General features: G+C 39.7%; 1 protein-coding gene across 7 annotated transcripts in view; it reads right to left on the bottom strand.

Moving 5' to 3' along the window:
- LOC124859089 (WD repeat containing planar cell polarity effector) overlaps positions 1-27132 on the bottom strand; it is a 119336-nt gene that overhangs the window by 25965 nt on the left and 66239 nt on the right. For all 7 annotated transcript variants that reach the window (XM_047351594.1, XM_047351591.1, XM_047351593.1 and 4 more), the window contains 3 exons: positions 24682-24818; positions 16475-16666; positions 5281-5884 (listed from right to left, as the gene is read on the bottom strand). In XM_047351594.1, the coding sequence (XP_047207550.1) occupies positions 5281-5884; positions 16475-16666; positions 24682-24818 (933 nt within the window). The remainder of the gene's footprint in view (positions 1-5280; positions 5885-16474; positions 16667-24681; positions 24819-27132) is intronic.

Genomic DNA, 27132 nt, shown 5'->3' on the forward strand with positions numbered 1-27132 from the left:
TATCTTGTTTATCATGTTGTTCTCTTGGCCAATGAAGCTTATTCTGATTTACTGTAAAGGTTTTTAACAGAGGCAACCCAGGATTGTACAGGGCCTTAAGTAGAATTTAATTGGGGAGCCCACCTACAGTTAAAACCCCACCCACCAGCCAGCAGCCATAACTCTAAGCCTGTTCAAGCTTTATTTTGTGTAAGTTGTGCATTTAAAACCCCCTAGTGACTTGATTCACCACTTTATATTACCTATTAAATATGTTTCGGAGGACTGATTATCTGACTAACTCATTTGGTCTGTGAGCTGTGTCTGGTCTGCAGCTAATAACAACTCATATACAAGTTTTCATGTATTTATTAAACATTTTCTAGAGTCTAAGTCTCACAACATCACTGAAATGACAGAACCCCCTCCAAAATCTACAACCTCCACTTTAAACAACATGTGGTTCTGTATCGTTGGTTTTACATTTAAATTTTTAAACAGCCAACTAAGCCATTTGCTTAACTTTTGGGTGTGGCAGGGATAGGTGCTCAGTGCATTTGTGAATAGGAAATCTTGGTTTATGTTGTTACTGTTATGTTAGCGTCAACATGATTTTCAAAAAATGTATGGAATAAGCCATTTGTGCTGTAGTGAGAGCTGTCATTTATGGAATTTACCCGACACATCCCAATATCTCAAGCACTGTTTCTTCTTTGTGATGCTGAAAACTAATTTACAACATTTCTGAAGTATGAAAAATGTGAAAAATGGTTGTAAGTGGCATCCTTCTCTGAACATCATGGCTTTATGAAAAAGAAACAAATCAGTCCAAGATTCTACATACGACTTCAGAGATGCATCGTCCTCAGCTGATGATCACCTGGATTCCAAGTTTTCAACTAAACAGATGAAAAAAAAAAAGATCTTTTTGGTGCTAAAATACTATTTTCTGTTTGCCAAACGATGTTCCTTTAATTAAAAAGATTAATCAAAAGAAATTAGACCTTTCCTCTGAAAACTACCAAAGAGGCTAAGCAGAAAGCCAGAAGAATTGTTGATTAGGACAACTTTAAAGGATTACCTCAATGTCTGCCTCCTTAGAAGGTATAGATATAGAGAAAAATACCTTAGGATTTGTAGCACAGTATCATTTATTAGTCTAACAATGCTTTCTGATAGCGATAAAATATTTACAAAAAAGAAGGTCAAGTTTTGGGAGAAAAATGTTGGCTTGGTTTATTGTCGTTGCAGCAGGTTGTTAGATATCTTGTTAAAGTAGCTGTACAAGTTGTGAGGTTGAGTCAGATGGGGGTGGTGGTAAGGGCAATTAAAATGACAAGCTGGCAATTAGCAAACCTCTAAATCCCCTAAAGAGAAGGCTAATGTGGCTAATACATCAGCTTGTTTGTGTTTGTGGGTGCTGTTTGTGTGTGACTGTGTGCAAGAGGGCTTGAGTTGGGTGTTGACTGCTGCTCTAACTAAACTTGGAGCAGAAAGAATGGATCTTTGTGGCTTTAAGACGTGTTATTGCAGGAGACTTTGTGTCCTAGTTTTATCAAGAATTAATTACTGAGTAATGTTATAATTTGCTCAGTGGCAGCTCTATTATGCTATGAACACCTACAGTTTTCTTCACTTTTAGGCCCAAGCTACAGTCCTCTTTTTCTTCTTCCATGAGAAAAAACTGTCTACATGTGCTCTGGGCTTGCAATAATAAGCAGCATTGTTCCAGTGCCATGGCAGTAGGTCTTAACAACACTGAGAAGGATAGAGGATTTTACAATTAAAAGAAGCATCTTGAGCATAGCTAAAGCAGTGCTGGTATAAAGATTTCCCTGAAACAACTGTACCCTATGCTTTCTTTGACAAATTTATTAGCTTTTCCAAAGGATGAGAGCAGATTTTTCCAATTTAAAAGCAGGATTTATTTTTCTTCACCGATATTTTACTGCACTTACTCAAAATTGACCTCAAACACACAAAAAATCTGCTTCTTTTCTTCTACAAATTGTCTGCTTCTATTTGAATCTGACACTTCGCGCCTCAACGTCTGTGGGGATGAGGCCCGCGTTCTCAGGTGTGATTTCTCTGCTCACAGATTATCTTTGCTCTCTCTTGGAATAAAGTGGCAATTCTGCCCAGTAACAGCTTGAGCCAGTATGAGGAGAGTGTGACTTTGACAACACTGTCAACTCCGGGGTGTGCCAGTTGTGCTCATAGAGTTCAGTCCAGAGAGATCTTTGAGACAACGGAGGTGAGAGTGCAGGTTTTACCTGTGAGCAGAGGATGTTTGAGCATTAGGGGCAGGAATCACACAGGAACAGCAGATATCTGGGGGAGAAGCATTCAATCTGACTGCAGAAACAGTTTGAGTGAAGAGCACAGCATATTTATAAACAAGGAAGACTTTTTTAAAAGTATGGATGCTGTACGATACTGTAAGGATGATACTGTAAGGATGCTGGTGTTCAATGGATTCTTAGATCTTTAATTTTTCTTATAATTTATCAAATAACGATGGTTTAATTTCGCAGCAACCCCTATTTTGCTAAGTTTAATATTTTCTACTGCCTCTGAATATATGTGACCAACACAGTTAAACTCCTTATAGGAAGCCAGAACAGGTAGGATTTGGTCCAGTATGAATGAAAACCTTTTATGTCCACTCCCTATTTATTTAACTGGCAGCCATGTATAGTTCATTAACGTGGTATTTAGAGAGCTTAACCCATCTCTACATCTCTGTTGGGTTCTGTCTGAGGACCATAAAGCCTAGAAAACTATGTACAATTGAACAATAAACATTAAAATGAATACACAGTTAGAAATATTTAAATCTAACAGCTGATCAATCTGTTTGGTGAGATGCTGGGGTCAGAGGGTAAGCAATTGCACCCCCCTTTGTCCCCATCTGGTGATGCCATTGGAGACTAGTTAACACTAAGACTAAAATGTAGACTAAAACTTTTTGATTACAGCTTCACAATAGAAAAAAGATATTTAAATTTTGAAATTACATAATTGTTGTAGTTGTGGTTCCTTTCTTTGCATTCTGTTAGCAAAATTCCCCTGTTTTGATTTATCATTTCAAAAACTATCTTCAAAATTAGTTGTGAGTATTTTGGGAAGGGAATCCATCGATCTAATGAAAGCGTGAAGGCATAAAGACCAGTTATAATGAAAGCTGATATGCTGCATGTTGCATGATGTCAAATTTGGAATATACTATGTGACAGTTACTTTTAGATTATTAGAGGTGCTTTGCAGTGAAATTATTATTTTTTTCATGTAACCATGGGATTTCTCAAATTTTTTTCACACTTTGTAAAAACCCAGTGACATCATTATGTCCTTTACACATTTGAAACGTTTACTACGTTCCAATCCTTAGAAGAAAATGACTATTTTTCTGGGATGCAGCACATTTCCTGGTCTGCTTCTCTACACCGTGTACCGGTGCAGGCCCAGTAGCGGCCAATGTGTGCCCAGATGAGATAACGCGGTGCAGGCTGGGGGGTGGGTGTGGGGATGGCACCAGGGAGGCCTGCCTCCAGAGGGAAAAAAGGGAGAACTTGGAGCACGGCCAAGTCTTTCTTCCACGCCGCCTTCCGACTCGCTCCTTCTGTCATGTAGCAGGCTGCATGAAACAAGTCAATACAGAGAAGGAGCACAAGCTACAAACAAATGAGTTGGAGAGTGTGTGAGTGTGTGTGCAAAGAAGCACAGAAATAGAAGTATACACACACATGTGCGTGCGTATGTTGGTGGAATTATCATAGAGAAAAGAGGTGCAGTGACTTTCTTCATCAGGAACCTTGGCAGACGATCAGAGGAGTGTAAGCTATTGTTGGAAGACACCCCCCCCCCCTTTTCCCTGTGCACACACACAAATACACACACACATTTTCTACCTTCCACCCCCACTCCAACACGCCTGCCTTTCAAACTCTAGCAGAGCTCCGTGCCACTGTGACATCTTCTTTCCAAAGTTACAATTAAAGATGCCTGAAGTGTGTGTATGAGAATCACTACTGGTGTGTTAAAGGGACAGGTGGATGCCTCGCAAAAAACTTTGATTGGCAAACTTTATCTAGGGTCCCCGAGGGACTGTGCAGCCACTGTAAACGATTTATCGGAAAAATGCATCCCAGAATACACCTGGGGGCGTGGGAGCTTGTGCCCTGGGGCGATTATTGAATGACCTCTGAGAACGTGACTCCTGCTAACCTTCCCAACAAATTAACTTCCCTCTGCAGTGAGGAAGTAACAGGGCGACCTGCTCGGTAGCCTTATTTACACAGATGGGTTCAGATCCAAAACAGAGGAGGAGAACTCAAACAGAAGGGGGCTCCTGGTTTAAACAGAGGTAACTATGAATGATCTATGTACTGTAAATGCACAGCGGGAAATGTTACTGCTCCAGAGGTATGTAAGTGCTTTGCAAAAGTACTCACACTTTTCAAATATAGTCATGTTACAATAACAAACTTCAATGTATTTCATTGGGATTTTATGTGACAAACCAACACTTAGTAGCGCAACCATGAAGTGGAAGGAAAATGCTAAGTTATATTAAGAAGCTTTTCAAAATAAAAAATAAGTATGGTGTGCATTTTTATTTAGCCACTTTCACTCAAACCCCTTTAAAGACTTTCTAGTGCAACCAACTATCTGTTATTATGCACACTGATTATGTAATTAAATATTTTTAAATCAGAGGGCCTTGCAAAGATATTTATACATCTTAAACTTCATAACATCCCAACCTCAAACCTTAATGTATTTTATTGGGATTTTATATTATAGTATGTGTGAAAATGAAAACCGTGCATTACTTCCTTCACTAGTAAGAAATACTTTGAGTTAAACCACCGCATAAAATCCCAATACCAGAGGTTTGTGGCTGTTATGTGACAAAATGTGAAAAGGTTCACTCTCTTTGCAAGGCAGAGTAGTTTAGGCAGTCCTTGAGAAAAAAATACAACAATAAAACATGTAGGCATGCATGAGTGGCATCAAAACATAAATGTGCTTTGAACTTACAGAGGCAGTACTTTTATACAAGAGGAGCTGAGTGCAGCTCATTGTAGCATTATTGAAGCATTCTGTTTGACCCTGAATGGCTGATGCTAACTGAGGTTTTTTATTAAGATGAGCCTTTGCTGCTTCAAGCAAAGAGGATTTACAATATTTAGCCAAGAAGCCAGGATCTGGTTGCATGATGTGTTTGACCCAGTGATAAAGCATGTTTAGCTAAATAAACAAGGATAAGATCATTTTTTCAATCTTTTGTTTACTTACCTAGTCTGAATTTCAAGGCAGCTAGTGGTCCTCCATTAAAGAATAGAGTCAGAGTATCTGTCCCCTCCGGGCCACCATCCAAACCAACTCCCCACTGAAGTCTAGCCAGGCCTCCAGAGGAGTTCAGGTGCTGAGTTAGTCTCAATGTGGCTGCTGGAGCTGCCTCTTCTGCTACCAGCGCCATGTTTAAAGGTGCCAAGCCCACATCAAAGCACATCACTTCTTCCTGTCCCCCCACCATAACAGCAACAGCCCCTGCCGGGTGCCAGGCCATGTATGAGGGTGGTACAGGGCAGGAGGCCAAGACTGAGACGGCCCGTTTCTGGTCGTAGAGGACTAAGGATGAGTCAATTAAGCCTAGAAGGAGAGTGGTCTCAGATGGGTGACGAGAGCAGGAGAGAGGAGGCGATGGCAGTGGGATGGTGGTGATGGATATGCGGTGCAGGCGCCCTCGTGCACATTCATACACACAGGTATCAGCGGAGGAGCCCTCTCTGAATCCCTGAGGTCCTGCAGGTAACTCCACCGTCAGCATCTGGTAGGGCTGAAGCTGGCTGAAGCAGCAGTCCAGGGGGTTGCCAGTCGTTCGAATAGAGCAAAGGACCTGTGGTAAAAGAAAATACAAACAAAAGAGTCAGAACTTGATTTAGATAATGCATAATACCACAGGAAAGTCTCATTCCACCTCCGAGTTCTGTGTTTCTTACTTTCAAAGACATTTCCCATTTGTAAAAACCTTTTTACCCAATGTGTAGTGGTAAAATGATGAGAGGTAAAACCAGCCAGAATGATTTCTGAGTATTTAACAGAGAAGGAGAAAAAAGCAGAGGAAGACAGAGAAAATTACACTTCCATACTATGAATATGATGAAAGATAGTTCTTCATAAACCTGTTTTTAGGAAGCAACAATTGGGTTATCAGAAACTTCTCGGACAAAACTGGTGTAACAGAGTTGGGTTTTGTTGGACACATTGCTCACACAAACCTTTCATATCTGTCCACAAATGTTCTATTGGGCTAAAATCTCAGCTTTGTCATGTCCAAAACATTGACTTGCTGTCCTTACTCCACTTTGTAATGAAAATGGAAGTGTGTATTGCTATTTGGAAGAACCATTTCATTCCTTCCGATTCCTGCTCTCATTTTAGATATGAAAAACAAATGTGTACTGCAGGCTATGAAGGTTTCCATAATTAAAGCTTTACTTGACAAAACTTTCTCTAAATCAAGATGACTTAATAATACAAAGCTATGTCAAATTGTCATTTCTTATCTAAAATTCTTGAGAAAATAGTTGTTAATCAAGTGTGTGAGCATTTACACGGCAAAGATCTGTTTAAAGAGTTTCAGTTGGGCTTCAGACATCATCATAGCAATGAAGAAAGTGACTAATGATATTCTCATTGCCTCCTTGTGTTGGTACTTGTCCTGTTTGATGTCAGTGCTGCATTTGATACAGTTGATCACGTTATTCTCTTAGAAATGCTTGAGGGGACATGTTATTTAAATGCCAAATTTAACAGGTTTGTGGGACTTTCTTATTTTACCTCTGCAATGTTGCTTGAATATATCGCAATGGTTACCAAACAAAATTGTGATAAACATTTAATGCTATATCCCTCATCCCTAGTTCCTAGACTTTCTAAAAGTAGAATGGCAAGTCATTTAGTGCACAGGCTCCTCTCCTGTGGAACCAGCTCCCAGTTTCTGTTGGTGACACCCTTCCACTTAAAACTTTCCTTTTGATAAACCCTTTAGGAGGAAGTATTGCTGCAGTCAGAGTATCTTCAGTGGCGCTGTCAACGTTATTTCCCCCCTGGAATTACATTGGCCACCCCAATGCATGCGTGTGGTATATTCGCTCTCATGCTGACTCCAGCTGGCTGCATTCCACCTGTGAGAGACCTATAGTTTACATGTTTGCAATTTTGCACCGTTGGCAAGCTAAGGGAGGTGTGTTATGTAATAGATTTATATTGTTCTTAATTTTACTTGAGAGGAACTTTGCATGTTATTCTATATAAAAGTGTTTGGTTTAATGATTTAGAACTGTGGCACACATTATCTGGTTTATTTGCCTTTATTTTGCATCATATGACAATGTAAAGCTATGTGTATCATCATGTTAAGGCATCCATGTGTAGAACCTTTGTTATCAAACACTATGAGCATCCATTTATGTTTATTTTGTAGTTTTCACACGGCTGTAAAGTGTTCTGGAGATGCAAGGATTATGCTGGATGCTCTGAAAAGGATAATTAAATATATGCACCATCTGAAAATGTCTTCTGTGATTTTTTGATGTCAAGGGCTTCTACACGTAGGCCGTGATACTTTAAAGGCTCATTTCTAGACAGTCTGAAATACAAAGATTTTAAATCTGTCAATATGACTGGACTGTATTTTCTCTATATATCTGTATATAAACAGAATCCATTTGTCTTGAAAAACACCTTGAGGTGGCTCATTTGTTGTGAATCCATGTTACCTAAAAATGCAGAGTTAAATCACATTCACCTCTGGGACACATAGCCCATAGTGTCTTATTCCTGAACAGCATGATGACATCACATTCCCATAATGTTTATACTTGCATGTATAACTGTTTAATGTGGCACCTACAGTCATCTCAAAATTGTACCCAAGGATGAACCACTCTTATGGTCCACAGTTCTCTATCCAATATTTCTGCTCATCTATGTTGTTTTACCTCTGATGTCACACAAGATAGCTGCTTATTTGAGGTGTTGCCTTAAAATACATCCATTATTATTCTGGCATTCAGCAAATACAAATATTCGTGGTTATCCTAAATGACTTACAACAGAAAAACTTTAGTCAGATTTAATGTCAGACAGTGTGAAGAATCGATTGTCTCGTTTTACACAGTGTATGTAAATATCTGGTGTGAACTGTAAAATTCAGCCATGGCTCTGTTTTTCTGTTTGTAACAATTTTTTTCCCCAAAACTGAACTTTTGAAGTGCAAGTTTGTATATAGCATCATAAGAAAATCAACACAAACAGGCCTTATTCTACTTTCACTATACTGCAGTGTCTTTGAAATGAAGCAATTCTGTTATTGAATCAACAGTTTCTGAATGAAGAGGAAAATGAAAAGAGAAAGCAAGAGGATGTTAGGCAAAGAAAAAAGTCACCTCTTGGCAGCAGCTCTAAACCCCAAGAGATGAAGGAAACGAGGTCTTCCATTCTGCTCATAAACACCCTGCTGTCAATCAAGACAGCTAATGATAAGAGTTCTATTTTAACTCAAGGTCAACAACATCTTCTCCCTGAGCATGCCACGGCTTGGCACACGGTGATAAACAACCACCACTGTTTACCTGTGTGAGGAGCCAAGAGCTCACTATTAGAAAATGACATGGAAATAAAACCTGCTTCACACGATATACGAGGAAACCTTAAGAGTCTTTGGCCAAAGGTAAAAATCCAGAAAGAAGATTATTTGTTCCTGGACTAAAACCAGGTAGTAGGCACAAAGACCCTGCTAAGGAAACTGACATTTAAGAAGGCAGTCCATGTCACAGTTTTTGATAAAACACCCACCTTGAACCAGAAACCGGAGGAGTAGACAACAGCCTGCGATAAAAAGCCGTCCAACAGTCACTAACAGGGCTTTTTATAAGGGATTTCACCTTACCAAACCCTCTATCAGAGCCTTGCATTGACCGTGGCAGCTTTGGCTAAATGAGCCCATTTCTTTTCGCCATGTAGACAGAAAGAGGGATCGGCTGCCTCCCTGCCTTCCTTTCCTTTTGCAAAGCTGCTCGGCCCAGTTTTTTGGCAGGCATTGCCAAAAAGGGACTTATGGGGAGGAAATCTTTTTTTTACCCTGCCTGCCCATGGTCTACAGCAGGAAAGAAACAGATGACTGTCCTCCCAAAAGCCTTTTTTCCTCTTCTCTATAATCCCTCAGAGCAAGCTCCTGCTGCTCCGCAGGGAGTGAATGCTGTGTGTCAATGTGTGTGTTTATTTGAGGCATCAGGCAAGAGGGGCTCGATTCAGGTAAAAGGTGATTTATCCCACGGAGAGCTACATTGCTTTAGGTAACAAAGTGACATTTGCATTAAATAAACAAGCACGCAAGAACACAAGGTTGAGTCCGTTCATCAGAAAGCTGTCACAGGTATCACATGACCAACTTGAGTCCCACTAACCCCTGACTGAGCTACATCGTATCCTCCAAGCATTTTGTCCCATTCTTAAGCTCCAAAATTGTACTGGCTGAGGTTGTAGGGTGTATTAATCCACCTCATTAGCAGCGACTTGTCAGTCCTCCTGAAGTCCACCGAAAGCAGAGCCAATTTTGAGATATTTTTGAATTTAGCATCAAAGATGTTACATTCCTGTGCTTTTCCAGTTCTTGAAGTGATTTGGAAATGATCCCTGCCTTTATTTGGACCTTAAAGAGGCATTTTGACTGAGTCATGTTGCCCCTGTTTCTTTCTTTTTGTTTTTTACTTTTTCAGAAGAACAAGGCAAGCAAAACATCCCTGAAGATTTCACAGCTTCTAAGAGAAGACTCTCAGAGAAGACTCAAGAGTTACTGAGTTTAAATCCTTCAGAGATACACTGTGAGCCATAAATTCTTAAAATGCACAAAACGACGATGCATCTGCTTGTTTGATGTAAACCTCTTAGTCTGCAAAGAGCCATGTCTGAATGATTTTTAGGCCACAGATATAAGATGATATACAGAGTGTGCATAATTATACACATCTCCTGCACCTTTTCACATCTTTTCATGCCCTGTGATGGACTGGCGACCTGTCCAGGGTGTACCCCACCTCTTGCCCGTAGACTGATGTGGATAGGCACCAGCTCCCCCATGACCCACTATGGAAGAGGAAGGTCTAGAAATTTTACCAAAACATTGTAGCTAATTTCCCTTCCAATTTATAATTTTCCGCTACTTTGCCATCAAACAACATCTGAATAAAATGCAAAGAGGTCTGAGGTGTAATGTGACAAAATTAAAAAGTGCATAAAGAAAGACCCTTTTAGCAAGGTACTCTTTGGCACTATGGTAACAAAAATCAATTCTATAACATTCAAACTTTTTACTTGTATTCTTTATTACAATTTCCATACTAAATTGCAAGGAAACATACAGATAAAGCTCATCTAGCCTGTGAACTCTCCTGGGTTTCTAGTTGAATATGAAAATGTACAATAATTCTGGGAGCATAATATAGAAGGAGGAGGATTAAGGACAGAAAAGGACAAAATATATTGAAGACAAAGGGAAATGTATACAAAAGATGATAAGAAAGAGGAAATAGAAAAGAATTAGAAGGCAAAGAACAAGAGAAAGAAATAAATGAACTGTAGGCAGAGCGAGAGGAGATGCAAAGAGAGCAGAGACGAGAGGAGAAGGAGACAGAGAGGCAGAGAGACCTCTAGTAAGTAGCTTTCTCCTGGTTATTGGTTTCAGTGACTGGTCAAAACTATTCTTCTCTATTCTTTCTCCCTCCCTCTTGCCGGCACCCTTTCTCCCCCTCCGTGGCGTGAAAGATAAAGCGGACGGGCCCAACTGTGTGGCTGGCCCTTGTTCACAGCAGTGGCCTTTTGAAGCCAATTTTCCAGCTCACGGAGCAGAGAAAGACAGGGAGAGACGCACGGAGAGAGACGGAGGGACTTGGAGGAGACCAGAGGGATGAGGGGTTGCTGAGAGGAAAGAAGAGGGGGCGCTGGGTGGGACTAGGAAGTTTTAGGCATGTAAAAGAGGGTCAGAGATGGGGTACTGATGTGAGAAAATGCATTGGAACAACAGAAATAAAATATTCCCCACACCTTCTCTCTAGCAGCTGCTACCTACAAAAATCAGGAGCAGAATGAGATCCAAAACTGTAGTATATTCCGACTTATTTCTGCACTCTCAATTTTAAACTTGACCCAAATTATTTTCCAAAAAAATTGCTGAACTGCAATTTTTACTTTGTTTGTTTACTTTGATTATTTGGAAGCAAATCCTTTTAGCTTCAAAATACATATTTTATTAACAGGATTGAAATAAGGCAAACCCTTGTTTTTCTGTTCTTGCACATAGTTTAACAGTAAAATGTTGGCTGAAATCAGACTTAGCAGATTTATACTAGACTTTATCCAAAATAACAATTCATTTATTCCAAAATAGACTCTCATGGATCAAATTTCAGAGATAAATCTTGTGAAACCTAACACAGTGCATGGCATTTTAACTTGACAGGTATAATTCCTGTATCAAAGCAGATAATTTTCTGTTTTCAAGTTAGAGTGACACTTTATTTGCTAGAAGCCTCCAAATGACAGTAAAACAATCTGTTCCCATAAACTCCAACAGAAATCGAGCGGTCTTCACAAAAAACAAAAACTTTTTTTAAAATATTACATGTTCAGTTTATTGTTGAGAAGGAAAATGTCACACTTATTTTTGCATTTTTTATATAAAACAATTTTAAAAAGTTGTGATTTCGAGGACTTTAGACTTGAGGATATTGTCTGGCTCTGCGACCACTGTTCCAGAATAAACACACGGAACCTGCTGTTTTATTCATGAGAGTCACGGTAATCATGCTGATCGCCAATCTAAGATGCTAAAGATAGCTTAAAATGTCACCTCCACAATAATTGTGTTAGTTTTAAATATCAAAGCCCTGCTTATAGCCACTGCTCTCTCAATAACACAACGTGACATGCCTTTGTTCCTAGTTTAAGTAAAGATCATTCACTGAAGGTACAAAAAAAAGGCTATTCTTACATCCTCTTACATTATAGGTCTTAAAGAGAAATCAAAATAGGCTAAAATCTATATTGGAGGGTTAATGCTTTGCAAAAATAGGTTGGTGTTTTTTTTTTTTCCTTTTCCAGGAGAAGCACAAACGTCACATCAATGTTTGGAGAACATTGGTACTCACAATTCCACAGCTGGGCTGCAGATTTTAGCACTGTTGTCGCCTTGTAGCAAGAAGGACCTGGGTTTAAATCCCAGCCTGGGGTCTTTTTGCATGGAGTTTGCATGTTCTCCCCGTGCATGGGTGTGGTCTCCCCAGGTACTCCGGCCTCCTCCCCGGAATACCTGGCTGTAATGTTAGTAGGTTACTCTAAATTGCCATTTGGGATGAGTGTGTGCATGTATGGTTGTTTGTGGCATGGACCGGCCACCTATCTAGGGTGTGCCTCCTGCCCAATGACCACTAGAAATAGCACCCCCCAGATGGAATTACAAAGCTGGAATTTTCTGCCCATGTCTAATGTTCTCATTAAAGCGCAAACTACACCTCAGATCAAAACAGCACCCTGAACGTACATCTGATCACATCCCAACCCCGCTATATTTACACACATAATGGACTGGGTTTAAATGTCTTCGGCAGATACCAACAAACATGGGAATTGCGGTTTTTCCATCTGACTATTCATAGAGTTCTAAAAATACATCTAATAAATAGTTACGTTGTTATGTGCTTTCTGTTCACTTTTTTAACCTTATGGCAAGAATAATTTAATACAGCAAACATGACACAAATACAGATAAAGGAATAACACAAAGTGTTTGGTGACAGATTACAGGATGCTGTACGGTTTAAAAAAGGGAAAAAAAAACTTACAACCATCAAAACAACCAGAGAAAAGCTGAAGATATAGAATAAAATTATATAAATATATTTTAAAAAAACCTTAAATTATTCAATTTCTGGAAATGTTTTGTGCAAACATATTTGTTTGGAGAGTGAGGGAGTCATGAAAAGAGAATAATTAAAAATGCTAACTGCCTTCATTAAACTGTATGTTTTGCTCTCCTTCCACCCCCCCACCTCTCCTTCCTGTGAGCTTTTGGCTCCACTTATCAGCATGGGGAGTTTGTGGGGAGGGAGGTTTACGAATTAAGACCACATACGAAAAAAAAAAAAAAAAAAAAATCAGACTTTTTTTAAATGCTGAGAGACTGGCTAGAAAATTGGCTTAGTGCTGCAGATAGCGAACTGAACAAAAGGAACATATATATGAGCTTGAAGTGATTGAAGTAGCTGGCGTCGCCCGATGTGTGCCCGGCGTTTGATTCCCGCTACGGCTCTTACATAAACTGCTCGCTTAATTTCACACCGCGCATCTGAAAAATGACAACAAACGCTTTCATTAGAGCCCGATGCCGCAGCCCCACGAAGAGACTTTAATGTTCTCGAGGCGACGAGGAAGGAGGGAAGGAGGAGGAGGATGGTGGGGGATGTCGGAGGAAGACAGAGAGGACTTAAACTTGGTGAAGGAGGGTGATAAATGTAGAGCGCCTTCCAAAAAAACAAGAAGCAGCAAACATCTGCTACGATTTTTCCATATTCATGTGCCCCCTTCCCCTCCTACACCTCCCTTATTCTCTCGTCCATGAATTTTTATTTTCCCGCCTCCAGTTGCTAATGCTCAACTTTCCTCCCTTTTGCAGATTCCCTTTCCTCTCATTGCTGTGGTGAATGTTTTGCATATGCTTACTGAGGAGCAGTGGAGCTAAGCTTGGTTTGGTAACGCGGGATCCTTCATCTGATTTCGGCGTGAGGCCAATCCCGAACTGATCCTTCATCATGGGTATAGTTTTGCCACAGGCCGCGAATGTGTGTGTGTGTGTGTAAACCAGAGAACATGTAGGCGTTCTCCTTCATCTTGCACCACAGATTACCTCTCTTTTTATTTCACATGGTGATGCATGGAGGTGCAACAGAGGTGACACCCTTGAGGTGACTAACACACCATTCCCAATCCCGTCCATGAAAACACAAGTCTCAGCTCAAATCAGCAGCTTTAATTTTCTTTGCGGTGCAGAGTCTATATGCCTCAGAGTCAGCTGGAAATGTATGTAACTGGAGTTTTGAATAATGCTACAGAGTTGAATGCTTTGAACAACAACAAAAGCATCAAAAACCTTTGGATTTAAAAACTTTCGTCATGGACTCTGCAATTTTAAGCTTTTTTCAGGCTGGTTGCTTCACTTTTTTGCCTATGTTTGGTGTTAACATTTCCAAGAAACATTTAAATTAGAATAACTTAAAAATAACTGTTGTATGTCTTCTGAGACAATCCTCAGAGGAACCTAAATTAGCAAAAGGAACACCCCAGTGTTCATGAAATGATCAATTATCGAACACAAAATGTTAAATAGGTAAATACTGTAAAAATGATTACAACATACTGTACCTTGGTAATGTTTCCCCCAATGTGTGCCACTTTTAAACCGTGTGACTTCCATAGTTTTTTTAATTCCTGCAAAATGCACCACTGATAAAACTTTTTCCAAGAAAAACGTTCTGCCGTCTGTCTCTGGTGAACAGGTTAGAAGGGGAATAGCCATGTCACGTAGATTTTATGGATCTCTAAAGAATTATGCAACTTCAGTGCTTTGCAAAACCAAAACCCCAAAACCTAAACGTATTTCCTTAGGATTTTGTGTGATAGACCAACACACAGCAGTGTATAATTGTGAAGGTTTTTTTTTTTTTAGTTTTTACAAACAAATCTTTCAAAAGTATGGTATTTAGTCTGTCTGAGTCAATACTTTGTAAGCATCTATTGTCAAGTCAGTGTTCAGTGTTGTTGGCCTGCTGAACAAAAGTATCCCCATGCTTTCAGCTGTGAAACAGTTTCTATTTCTTTCTCGTATCTTCCACAGTTAGGTTTAAGATAAAACTGCATAAAAGTAACCTAATCTGATAACAACACTATTTCAACAATGGGAAGCCTAATCAACACCAAGGTCTTGAACTGTGAAGAAATGCACTATGTTACAACATATGTTAAAAAGGATCACTTTGTTTTTCAAATAAAATTCACACATGACAATCACGGATCAGGCTGTTAACAAGCAGTAAAGAAACAGAATGTTTTAAGTTGAAGGATTCAGTGGTTTAAGAGGAACAAGTGGGTGCAGCAACATGTAAGTAACATGTCAAACTGACTTGCAGTTCAACCGGAGACAATATACATGCATGTATGATGGCAGTGTGCTCTGTTGATGAAACTCCTTTAAGTTCATCCATCACTTTTTTTTCTGGATCAGTTATAACACGCTCAAGTTAATGTGTGTTCAGCAGCAGGATGGAAATAAAGGCCATTACATACTAGTTTATATACAAGTATAGAGTGCATGAGTATTTTCAAAGCTCATATACAGCAGCATAAAATAAAAACAGCTTTAAAAGAAAACTCTGTAGGTTTTCCTCAAGCTGCTTCCTTCCGTTTTGAAAACACACTTTTTACATTGGTGTCAGAAATAGAAAATCAAGGAGATTTAGTGGAACATCAAGGCCTGTGACAGTTTAAAATCGTGTGCTCAGTTTAGTGTGTGTATACTGAGAAAAATGAGCTGGAATTCCCAGTGTTCTGCAGAAAAATGACCGGGTCCGTTACTTTTCCATGTCATGACTGTTCCGTTTCATTTATTTATTTAAATATTTATTTATTCATATATACAGGATGAACTGACTACATGAAATGTCTGTGCTCGATGAGTGCCCACGTAATTATTACAGATAATTGTTAGCTGAATTCATCACATAGTAAGCAATGGCAAAACTTTGGCTTCAGTTTCAACCATCCCACATCCAAGGTGAGTGCAGCACCTGCATAGCGTAGTGTCAAATTAAGTGATGTTGTCATTGGATCATTTGAGTCGTAGCCACACTGATTCTGTAGCAGTGATCAAAATGCACATGATGTGTGAGAAATGCAGTTTATGTGGGGAAACCTTTCAAAATGTGGTGATCAATTTGTATTTAATACTACAGTGTTAAATGCATAACAATCATATCTTCCAGCGCCATTAAAACAAAATACTCAACAGTCTGACTGTACAACTTGTCAACAGCTCTCCTAAGGTCCTAAGGCCAGCAGAGGGCCTTATGCAGCATAATTTAGGTATATTTAGGGATTACCCTGAATCGAACCCTAATCCTAACCTGAAAAAATCACCAGTTTTACTGATAATGCAGTACACAACAATACTGTACAGTTAACACAGGTATGCTATTGATAATTTCTCTGTTTACAACGACACATACCATATCTGAGCACCAAATAAGGGCTATTACCTGTATTTTATTACCAGATTACATGCCAGCCTTGTCTGGTTGTATGCTTAAAAATATAGAGTGCATACAGTATGTTTGTGTGTGTGTGTGTGTGTGTGTGTGTGTGTGTGTGCGTGCACCTTGAGTCCTTCAGTAGGTGAGCAGCTTATCAAGAAGAGATTGTTTTTGTGTGTGTTTGTGGGAGTCCACGGCCACAGCTCCTCACTAAGCTCGTCCAGCTTCCACCAGCAGAGCGCCACGTCCTGGAGATGGCTGAGAGCTACACGTCTGTGAAGTCTTCGACCCGGACCGCCCACCTCCACACATATCACCTAAAAACAGAAACACAGAAACACACAGACTCAAAAAGCTCACTCACTGCACCGAGACTGGTCAAGAAGCCTGCAGAATTAAAACAAATCTTGAGGGGAAGTCATTAGTGATTAATCCATTTGGATTCACGTTCCTGGTCTGTTGTTTTATCACCTCGGGGCTCTGACACCTCCACAACTACAGCCCCAGATGCATCTCTTGTCCTTCCCCCATTCTGTTTTTGTTGATGTCTAAGGTTGTGTTTCATCTTCCATTATTAATGTCTGTGTGGGCTTGTTGTTTTAGCAATGTGCATATTTTTTAGGAAGGTCCGCCACGCTCTACGGGCCACAACAAAGAGACGCACAGTAATGAGCTCTCGTGGCGCTTAAGGGGAGGCTGAAGCACAGAATCACAAAGACACACATATGTAAGTTTGCGCATATATGTGCACAAATATAAGTGCAAATACAAGTAAAAGCAAAGGCGTGTGAAAGCAAAATGCTTTTATAGATGCACACACATCATCAGGTGATTGTACAGCTGGTGAAATTACAGATCTTACATGTTGACTCGATCTTTCAACCCAAAAACAGCTCATTCCGTTTTAACACACACACAGGCAGCCCCCATTCATACAAACCTTTCATACACATCTATCTCCAGTCACACTCACAATCACAATAAAGCAGAGTCAATAGGTGAAATACACAAACACACAAATTACCTCAACCATCATGTTGTAGAACAGTAGCTAGAAAGTGGCAGACAGAGGTAGGATGAAAGTGAACAAGTATTAAGAGGGAAGAATTGGAGGTGAGTGGACAGTCTCTGGTTTTCGGAATGCTTTGACTTGTCAAAACCAATTTTAGCCGATTCCAATTTCTCTTTGAGAGCTAAAATATAAGTGAAAGAAGAGCAATAAAAATATTTCAAGCCTCCTAAGCTTTTTTTTTGGTGACAGGGCTGTTGCTGTAAAAGAGGGTTTTAATATTTTCAAAGAAAGACAAACTGCGATAAAATGCAATATAGGATAATAATGTTAAAATTTTACAAGGCAAATGTGATTTGCCATAAATGAAATACTCAACTAAACCTTATTTATTTCTTTTGGCTTTGGTTTCATAGACCCTAGATAGTGAGTAATATATCCAACTACTGGTAAAAAATAAAGGTCAACACTTCCATCTCAACAACACGGCTGTATTAAAAACGTTTTGACAATGAAACAACAGCTGCAGGTTCACGTCGTAATGATCAAGCTAAATTATTCTGTATTACATAAAACAACAAGCAATGGGACGACATTCAGAAGATTCAGTCCTGGACGCAGCCAGCCACGGGTTTGACTCCCAGCCCAGACGACCTTTGCTGCCTGTCTTCACCCTCTCTCCACCCCTTTCCTGTCAGCTTACAGTCGAAAAACTTGGAAAAATAAAGGCCACTAGTGCCACAAAAAACAACAGGCAACAATGAATGTATTTACTAGCATAGAGAGTTTGAATACCACTTCAATAATGGGTTCATATTTATTGATGCCCAAGCTGTTCTTTGCGCTACAGAAATTACATCTGGCATTATTGCGATGATAGATAATGAGCAGCCCTACTAGCTTCAGCTTTTATATTAGAAATCAGCACTATTAGCCCAACTAGCATTACTAAAACAGGAACCTCTCTCTGTTTGGTACCTGAAAAATTAAAATCCTTACCTTAAATCTGAGATGTTTAAAACATATTTACAAATGTTCCATGACAAAGAAAGGCTGGAAGTTCAAAAGATAAAAGCAACTTTGCTGTGCTTTGCCTAGCCTTCCTGTTATTTGTGAAAAGTCTTGCTCTCTCAAAACTTGAATGAATGTTTCAATATGTTGCAGAAAATACAGTTTCCAGTTAAAGAGCATATTTTTTATTTTTTATTTCGGGTGCTTCCTCTTACTTAATTGAACATAGCTAATTTTGAGTCTTCTCTTGGTAAGAGTGTCCGTACGGAAGAGTGTTTTTTTCAGAGCAATTCTGGTAGTACTTTGCATGGTGTGCTCACTGATCAAAAATGATCGGATTTCTTGTGTTTACGACTAGCTAATCAATAGTCAGGGCCAATCAAGTGGAAAATCAATGGTCATATTTCTTGTTGCATCTCTAGGAAGAATGAAGACTTATAATCAGGAAAGAGGAGGTTCTATTTGAAAAGAAGAATAAGGAAAGGTGAATAAAATACATTGGTAAATGACGGAAATTACAAAAAGCATATAGAGAAAATGGATGGAAGAACAAATGTTACCTTTAATATTAAAACCTCACCTAGGAGTGATGTTGTCAGGAGGAAGAATATGGAAATATCTCTTTACAAATTAATGTATCAGCACAGAAAATGGTTTAAAAGCCTAAGAACATGTAGGAATTGGTGTGCTGTGTTGTATGAGTAGAGAAGATTTGAGATTCAGTGGTCCATGTCAGCCCTCCTTGCTCCCTGAGGGGGCAGAATTTTCTTTGGACACAAAATATGCCTGTGAATGATGGAAGTACATGTGATGATAAAGGGAACAAAGAGTTTCCCCAAACAGCTGAACAGGAGATCACTGACAGATTAGAAATGAAAAAGAAGAAAAAAAAATCTAAAAATCACTGGGTTAATAACACACTCTATCTCTACCACCCGTATGCCCCCTCCATCCCTACCCATCTCCTTGCTCTTCAATTTTTTTTTTTCTGCTGCCGTTTGCTGGTCAGCAATAATCAAAAACCACTTTCTGTGGGCCGGATTAGTTTAGCCCCCCCTCAAAGCCCCCCTACTCTCCCTTTCCCAGCTTAGCCCACTGGACCAGGGCAATGTGTATGTGTTTGTGCATGTGTGTGTGTTTGTCATTGGAGGGTGGGAGGAAGTGTGTGTCTGTGCTCACATCTGTGTAGGTTGCAGGTTACATGCATGAATGTGCATGTACATTGACATTGGTGCACAGACTGTGCAGAATGGAGTGGTGCTGGTGATGAAGGTGGTGCCTTATCAGGACCTTGCTTCTGGAAACAGACGCTCGGCGGGAACGATTGCATTTACACACACACACAATCATAGACGCACGCTCACACACACACATGCACGCCTTGAAAAAAAGGGCCTGGCAGTAATGTGATAATGCCTGGTTTAGCTGTTAGGCGCTACAGAGGGAGGAGACTGTTTTTAGAGAAGAAAAGGGCTGCTCTTGATCAGATCTATTACCAGCATCTATTAAAACATATCCAGACCAGACTGAAATACATATATGATAGTGTTGAAGGTATATCAAAACATAAGTATTCACCAAACTCCAACATTAAATTGTATCTGGTCTCAAAATGGTTGTTTTATCTAAAAATTACTTTTTTAATGGAATGACCACATACTGATTTTACATCTAAAAGTGTTTCTCTGTGAAACAATTGTGAAAAGGACGGTGGAGGCTAACTTTATAACAAGAGGTAACCAAATAAATGGGCTTTCCAAGTACAGAGGCCTCTCCTTAACTGGTGTTTTTAAAAGGATAACAAAACAACTTAACTTTAACAGGCTGCAATCCCACAATGATCAAGGGTAACTTAAACCTCTCAGAAATGAAGATACTGTCTAGGTTATATGAACTTATCAACCAAGAATTTAATGTTTAAAAGGGATAATTCATTTTAGAAGTGCAATATGTGGATTACTTGTCAGTAGTAGTGTGTATGTTACCCACAGTAAACAGCAGTCAGAGCCATCTTAGTTTGAGTCAGAAAGAATATCTCACTGGGGAATTAGGCTAATGATTACTCATAGAAAGGCCTACCTATCTGTAAATACAGTATCTCAGGCTTGTTCCAAAATACACCATTGTAGGGTAAAAAGCCAAATGAGGCAAAAGGCAAACCCCTCTATTTTTATTTATTTATTTGGCCCTTATGTTTTCACATTTTTAAAAAAATGAGTTGACAGGAAATAGGGTTGTGGTGGTGGGGTTGGGGTTTGTCAGTAAACATCAATGGGCCAGGACTCAAACCAGCAACAGCCTGTGAGGTGAGCTAGCAAAACAGGTAAATCAAAGTAGAAAAGTAAACAACTTCAGTTAGTTGCATGTTTATTTAGCTCTGAGTAGACGTTCCAACCAGATGTTGGTTATTCAAGCAAGAACTAAACAGACATGCATATATTTTAACTTTGTTTCTCTATAATGTCAGGTTTTTGGAGAAGGTCTACCGAAAAACAACTATAAACTCTTTATGCGAAACTGAACTTTCTATCTTGCTTTGACATCTTGTTCTTTATTTTGACAAATTTTAAAGCCAACACTTTCTTGAATTTTGCCCTAAATCATACATGTAAGAATAAAAATCTGAAGGCATCACAAAATAAGAGATTTTGCATGTTTTATTGGATTATCATGGAAACCCCGAGTCAAGCAGAGAAAGTTGGATTCAAGTAAAAGATCTTTAACAGCTGGTGGGACAGTTGGTCCACCACCTGGACCACCAGAAAGCGGGGTTTATTGAACTAACCCTGAGTCTGTCCTACGTTTTCGCTGAGAACTGGCACAAAGAATGTGTCAGAAATGGCATGATCTTTTCTGGAGGAGCCTGGAGACGTTGGAGCGCAACTACTCCGCAGAAATCTCCGCCAGGAGAGGGTGATCAGACCACAATTAGATGTCTTATCATTTTCTGGATACATTTATCTGCGAGCGTATCCGTTTTTTGCCACAGTCAAAAATTAATATCAATAAATTAACGGCTGCATTTCGTTTTTATTCCAGTGACAGCTTTTTGTATTTATGTGATGCAGAAAATCCTTTAAAGGCTACTATCATAGTGTGAGGAATGGTAATATTGCACTTCCACTGCCCATGATGTTGATCACAAACATTTATTAAAATTAGATTGTCCTCTTTAGCAGAGTGGTTCACGTCACTGACTCTCACGCAGGACACCAGGGTTTGATCCCCGACAGAGATTTTAGTTTAGTTCTGTTTTACGTTATTATCAGGTACATTTAGTTACATTTTATTTTAAAATCGAGCTTTTAGACAGGAGCTGCCCTCTTCCCACCATCGGACGGACATTTATAAGTAGCTTGGCAATCTGGAAAACTGTGAGCATCCCCGCTGTACAGTTTTGTGGTGTTTCCCAGTCATAAACACACAAGACTAATAAAAGAAGAATTTCACAGAATTGCAGGTATCAATGAAAGCGATAATTTAGCATTTATCAAATTTTTTTTATCTTAATATAAAGCATTATTTATTCAAATATTTCTAGATTTCCAGCCTTAATTGGGTGCAGACATGACAGTTACATTCACTGCTGCTTCACTAAATAAAGGAGATTACGTTTTATTTGTTTTACGTTTTATATTATATTGTACAGTTTATCATTTTTTCAATGAGTGTTTACATTGATGCGGTCAAAAATGTCATTAGGCAGCACCTCTAATTTAATTCATCCGAGTACGCTTTGTTGTTGACCACACAGTTTGTTTAAAAATAAATATCATTTATTCTGGGTTTTGTTCTCCTTTACTATACAGCCTGATTGTTTTCCTGTTTCTTTTAGCCTTTAGTGTGGTAGCTTCTTCTATGGTTTAAGTAATGTATAAACCTAAATGCTTTCACTGCCTTTTGCTTTGTTGCTGACACACCCACATTTCCCCTCAATAAAGAATTTTATCCATCCATCCATCTTTTTTTTTATAATATCTGATTCGCCAATCACTTCCCAACTAAAGACAACAGTCCTTTCATTTCTTTAAGTGGTCTTTATTGCCTGCAAGTGAAAGTAAAAATTCAGTAGTTACTGATATTGTGTTCAAACAAATAAAACATCAACCTCTGTTTTCACCTCACCCACATATAACTGATGCTCCAGCAGTTGTATATCAGTTTGTTTTTTTTGCAGCTGCAGTTCTAGGTATTTCTTTTTGATTACACATGTTTCTATGTTTTCTTGGACGTACATCTAGTACAGCTGTTTCACAGGGAGCTTTAGGGAGAAAAAATACCTCAGTTCCAATAGCATGCCTGCTCGTTTTCATATTAAGTCATGAGCCAACCATTAACTTCTTACACATCATTAATTGCACATGTTGAATATAGCCAGTTAATGTTGCGTAATTCAGTTGGTAAAGGTTAAACATAATAGTTTATAACTGAACCTGACCTAATTTAACTGTACTCGTACTTGTCAACTTCCACTTCATCCGGGTCCGGGTCACGGGGGCAGCAGGTTCAGTAGGACACCCAGACACCTCCTCCAGCTCCCCCAGGTGGAGCCCAAGGCGTTCCCGGGCCAGCCGAGAGACATAGTCTCTCCAGCGTGTCCTGGGCCGTGCCCTAGGCCTCCTCCAGGTGTGACATGCCTGGAACACCTCCCGAGGAAGGCGTCCAGGAGGCATCCGGTATAGATGCCCAAGCCACCTCAGCTGGCTCCTCTCGATGTGGAGGAGCAGCAGCTCTACTCCGAGCTCCTCCCGGATGGACGAGCTCCTCACCCCATCTCTAAGGGAGTGCCCGGCCACCCTACGGAGGAAGCTCATTTCAGCCACTTGTATCCGGGATCTCATTCTTTTGGTCATGACCCAAGGATCATGGCCATAGGTGAGGGTAGGAACGTAGACCGACCGCTAAATCGAGAGCTTCGCTCTTCAGCTCAGTTCTCTCCTTACCACAACGGACCGGCACAGTGCCACCATTACTGCAGCAGCCGCACCGATGAGTCTGTTGATCTCCTGCTCCATTTTCCCCTCACTCGTGAACAAGACCCCAAGATACTTGAATTCCTACACTTAGTCAATGCGTACCAAACTCCTGCTCAGCTTGTACAGAGACCGGTTGGCCCCTGACCCCATACCCCTGGAGCACCCCCCACAGGGCACCACGAGGGACACAATCAAATGCCTTCTCCAGGTCCACAAAACACATGTGGACCGGTTGGGCAAACTCCCATGAACCCTCAAGTACCCTGTAGAGGCTATAGAGCTGGTTTAAATGGATTTTTATATTTCATATTGACTTGTTGCCATGTCCTTTTTGCGCCTGCTGGGTTGCACCTAGACACACACCTCTTGTAGAAACACACTTTAATTTTTTATTTTAGACGTTGAATAAATGTAGTGTCGAGGATTCAACTTTAATTCTCTATCAAATCACACTCACGCATTGACTTGGTCTCTGCCACACTAATTCTCGCTTTTTTGCAGCAACAACAGTGTTGCTTTTCTTCTTCTTTCTCCATCGGTGAGAAATATGCAATACGAGGCTAATTTCCTTCCGTTGCCATGGTGAATCATGTTTTCTGCCTTCTATTGATGAGGGCTTCTTATTTTAACTCAGGGTGACTTTGACTCAGAATTGAGTAACCCAAGTGTTACCCCATGTTCTGAAACCGAAAACCTTGGGCATGATAGTGTGGAGTAGGTCTACTCAGGGTATGTGCTTTTTGATTTTTTTCAGTTGAAAAATAAATATTGTTTTCTGACTACCTTTTGACATTAATAACATTGGAATCTCCCCCAACTCTGAGAATAAAAAATAAAACTTAAACACTTTGACAAGTGTTATTTTTTATCAAAATACCGACAACAAATATTTGCAAACAAATCAACAAGAAACATAAATTTTCATTATTTATATTATATATTATCATTTCACTCTACTTGTATAAATTAAACATGGATTCAGTCTTTTCTTCAACCCCCTAACATCTAGCCTCCTCTCACTTATAAGACTAGATTTTTAGAACTTTTCATGATAATTAGTCATTTTATGTGTGGAGAACCTTTTATGACAACTCATGATAGATGTTTTTAATGTATTTCTACAAAACCAAATTTCATGTGCCTACTGGTCCAAGAGAATATCTTTTGGGTGTTGGAAATCAGGTAAAATGAAGAGAGAACAAAATTGGCCAGGGATAAAGAACAAGAAAATGACACTTTTCCTTTGTGTCTCATGTTTGTTTTGGATATTTCTTCCTCCTTTATGGTCACAAAATTCAACCTGAAAACATACACACATCAATGCCCTCTACTGTACCTTGATTTCAGAAGGTGAGAGTTTGTCTGTTCGCCTGCCAGTCTCCAGGGAATCCTGGCTCTTCTTGTTCAGGTACACTGCAGCGACCTGGCTCTGCTCCAGGAAGGACAGCAGAATCAGCCGATCGCTCAGCACCGCTGGAAATGACATCACCACACTCAATATTACAATACAAAACAAAAAGGAGCTCTACACATTAGAGGTGACCCTTAATGGAATTATTAGCTTATTAACTTAACTAGTTAAAAGAGGTGAAAATATTTAGATCCTCATAATTATTTTCCATTTACAGTTTCCAATCCAGATTTATCTATTTTTTACATTCCGGCTAATTGTGTAATAATATTAAATTCCAATGACTGCTATGGAACCCTGTGAGCCCGTTTCAGATATACTTTGTAGAACCTATTTTCACTGCAATTACAGCTCGAAGTCATTTAGGTTATGTCTCTAATAGCTTTCCACATCTAAAGACTGAAATATTTGCCAATTTTTCTCTGCAATGCAGCTTGAGCTCAGCCAAAATAAATAGAGTGTGAGAATTTCAAAGCTACGTCATCGTTTATCAATTGGATTTAGGTCCGGGCTTTTACTGGGCCATTCTAACAGCTAAATATGCTTTGGCTTAAATCATTCCACTGTAGCCCAGAGGGTATATATAAGAGTCTGGGGCAGAGATTCACTCTGCCCCAGACTCAAGTCTTTTTCCACCTCCAACAGATGTTCTTCCAGGACTGTTCTGTATTTAGCTATGTCAATCTTCCTATCAACTCTGACCAGCTTCACTGTCTCTGCTGAAGAAAGGCATCTCCACAGCATGATGTGGCCACCACCATGGAGTATTCAAGGTTAAATGTGGTGGTAGTTTTCTGCCACACCATCTTCTGCACCACGTCTCCCCTGCATTCTTTGCTTGTGATAAACCGTTATGGTTAAGGTTGATTGTGGAAATGTTTGAGATATTGTTTTATAACCTAACCTGATTTTAATGTTTGCACAGCCCTATGCCCCAACCTGTGTGCCGTGTTCCTTGGGCAGGAGAGGGGCTGAATACAAATGTCATCACCCTTTTTAGATTTGTAATAGAAAAAGTATATAAACCATGTACTATTTTTCTTCCACTGCCACAATTATGTGCTACTTTGTGTTGGTCTATCACAGAAAGTAACATAACGTACAAATAAGTATGTGGTTCCATTGAAGTGAGGAAAAGTTGAAGTGGTGTAATTCTTTTGGAAAGCACCATAAAGACAGAGTTCAGTTTAAATATTTCATAAAGGTTCACACTTTTTAGTTTGTGTTGGTGTGCAAACGTTTACTTTTTCCTTTACACACATTGTTTTCTCTTTCCTCTCCAACTTCTGTTGTGTTCTTTTGTATCTTTTGCTTCCTGTCAGTCTACTAAAGGCTGTAAGGCTCCTTTTTTATTGGTAGAAGAACACACTTGATCCTGTTCAACTCTTTCTGGAGCTGCATGGAAACGGTGATTAGCAATTAAGCCCTCCTCTCCTTCAAATTAATCTGTTTATGAAACCAATTAAATGGAAAAGTGGGAAGGGGAGGGTGGTTGTGCTACACATGTCTCTCAGAAATCTCGCTTTGAGTTGAACGAGTGAGGCTGCACCCCGAGATTTAAACATCTAACTGGCAATTAACCATGCCGTGTGTATTTATAAACAGGAGGATATTGGTGTGATTGCGCCTTAAATCATCCTGTTGTGTGGAAATTTCAAATTAATATGCTAATTTTCAAAAGAGAAGAGCAAACACAGCTTGAAATATACATAAAAACTAGCATCTTAAATCAGGTCAACTGAGTCAGTCTGCTGAATTATACAGTAAAGAGCTGGTTCAAAGCTGAACCATTACAAAAAATATACAGCCATTAACGAGCCTTAGCTTTTAGAAACATTTGATGCAATAGTAAGCGTCTTTGTGAGAGATTACAGACGAATCAAGTTAAATGCAGTTTAGTATTGATCTCTGTGGGTGTCTATAAACGGGATTAAGAATAATCCCATTCTTTTCCAAACTAGGCTGTGGCCCAATCTGGGACCAGGTGGCTGATTTGGCATTAGGGGCCAGACTTGCGTGACCCATCCTAGAACAGCAACAAACACACACACACACACACACACACACACACACACACACACACACACACACACACAGTATCTCCCTTCAGTCACTTGGACAGAAAGCTACATATGCATTTATATATGGAGGTCTACAAGAATATTTCATGCATGCACATTTACTCACACTAAACACATTCACAAATGCATTCACAGTCAGATGCAAAAAGCAATCTTGTCACATACACACAGACAAAACCGCACACGCACACAGAGCCCCCTAAATCCATTTAATGCCATCTCCTCTGCAGCATGTTGACATAAGAGGCCAATGGGCTTAAGCAAAGCACATTTAAACATGGGTAAATGAAACCTG

Source organism: Girardinichthys multiradiatus, chromosome 22, assembly GCF_021462225.1.
Source record: "Girardinichthys multiradiatus isolate DD_20200921_A chromosome 22, DD_fGirMul_XY1, whole genome shotgun sequence".
Lineage (NCBI taxonomy): Eukaryota > Metazoa > Chordata > Actinopteri > Cyprinodontiformes > Goodeidae > Girardinichthys > Girardinichthys multiradiatus.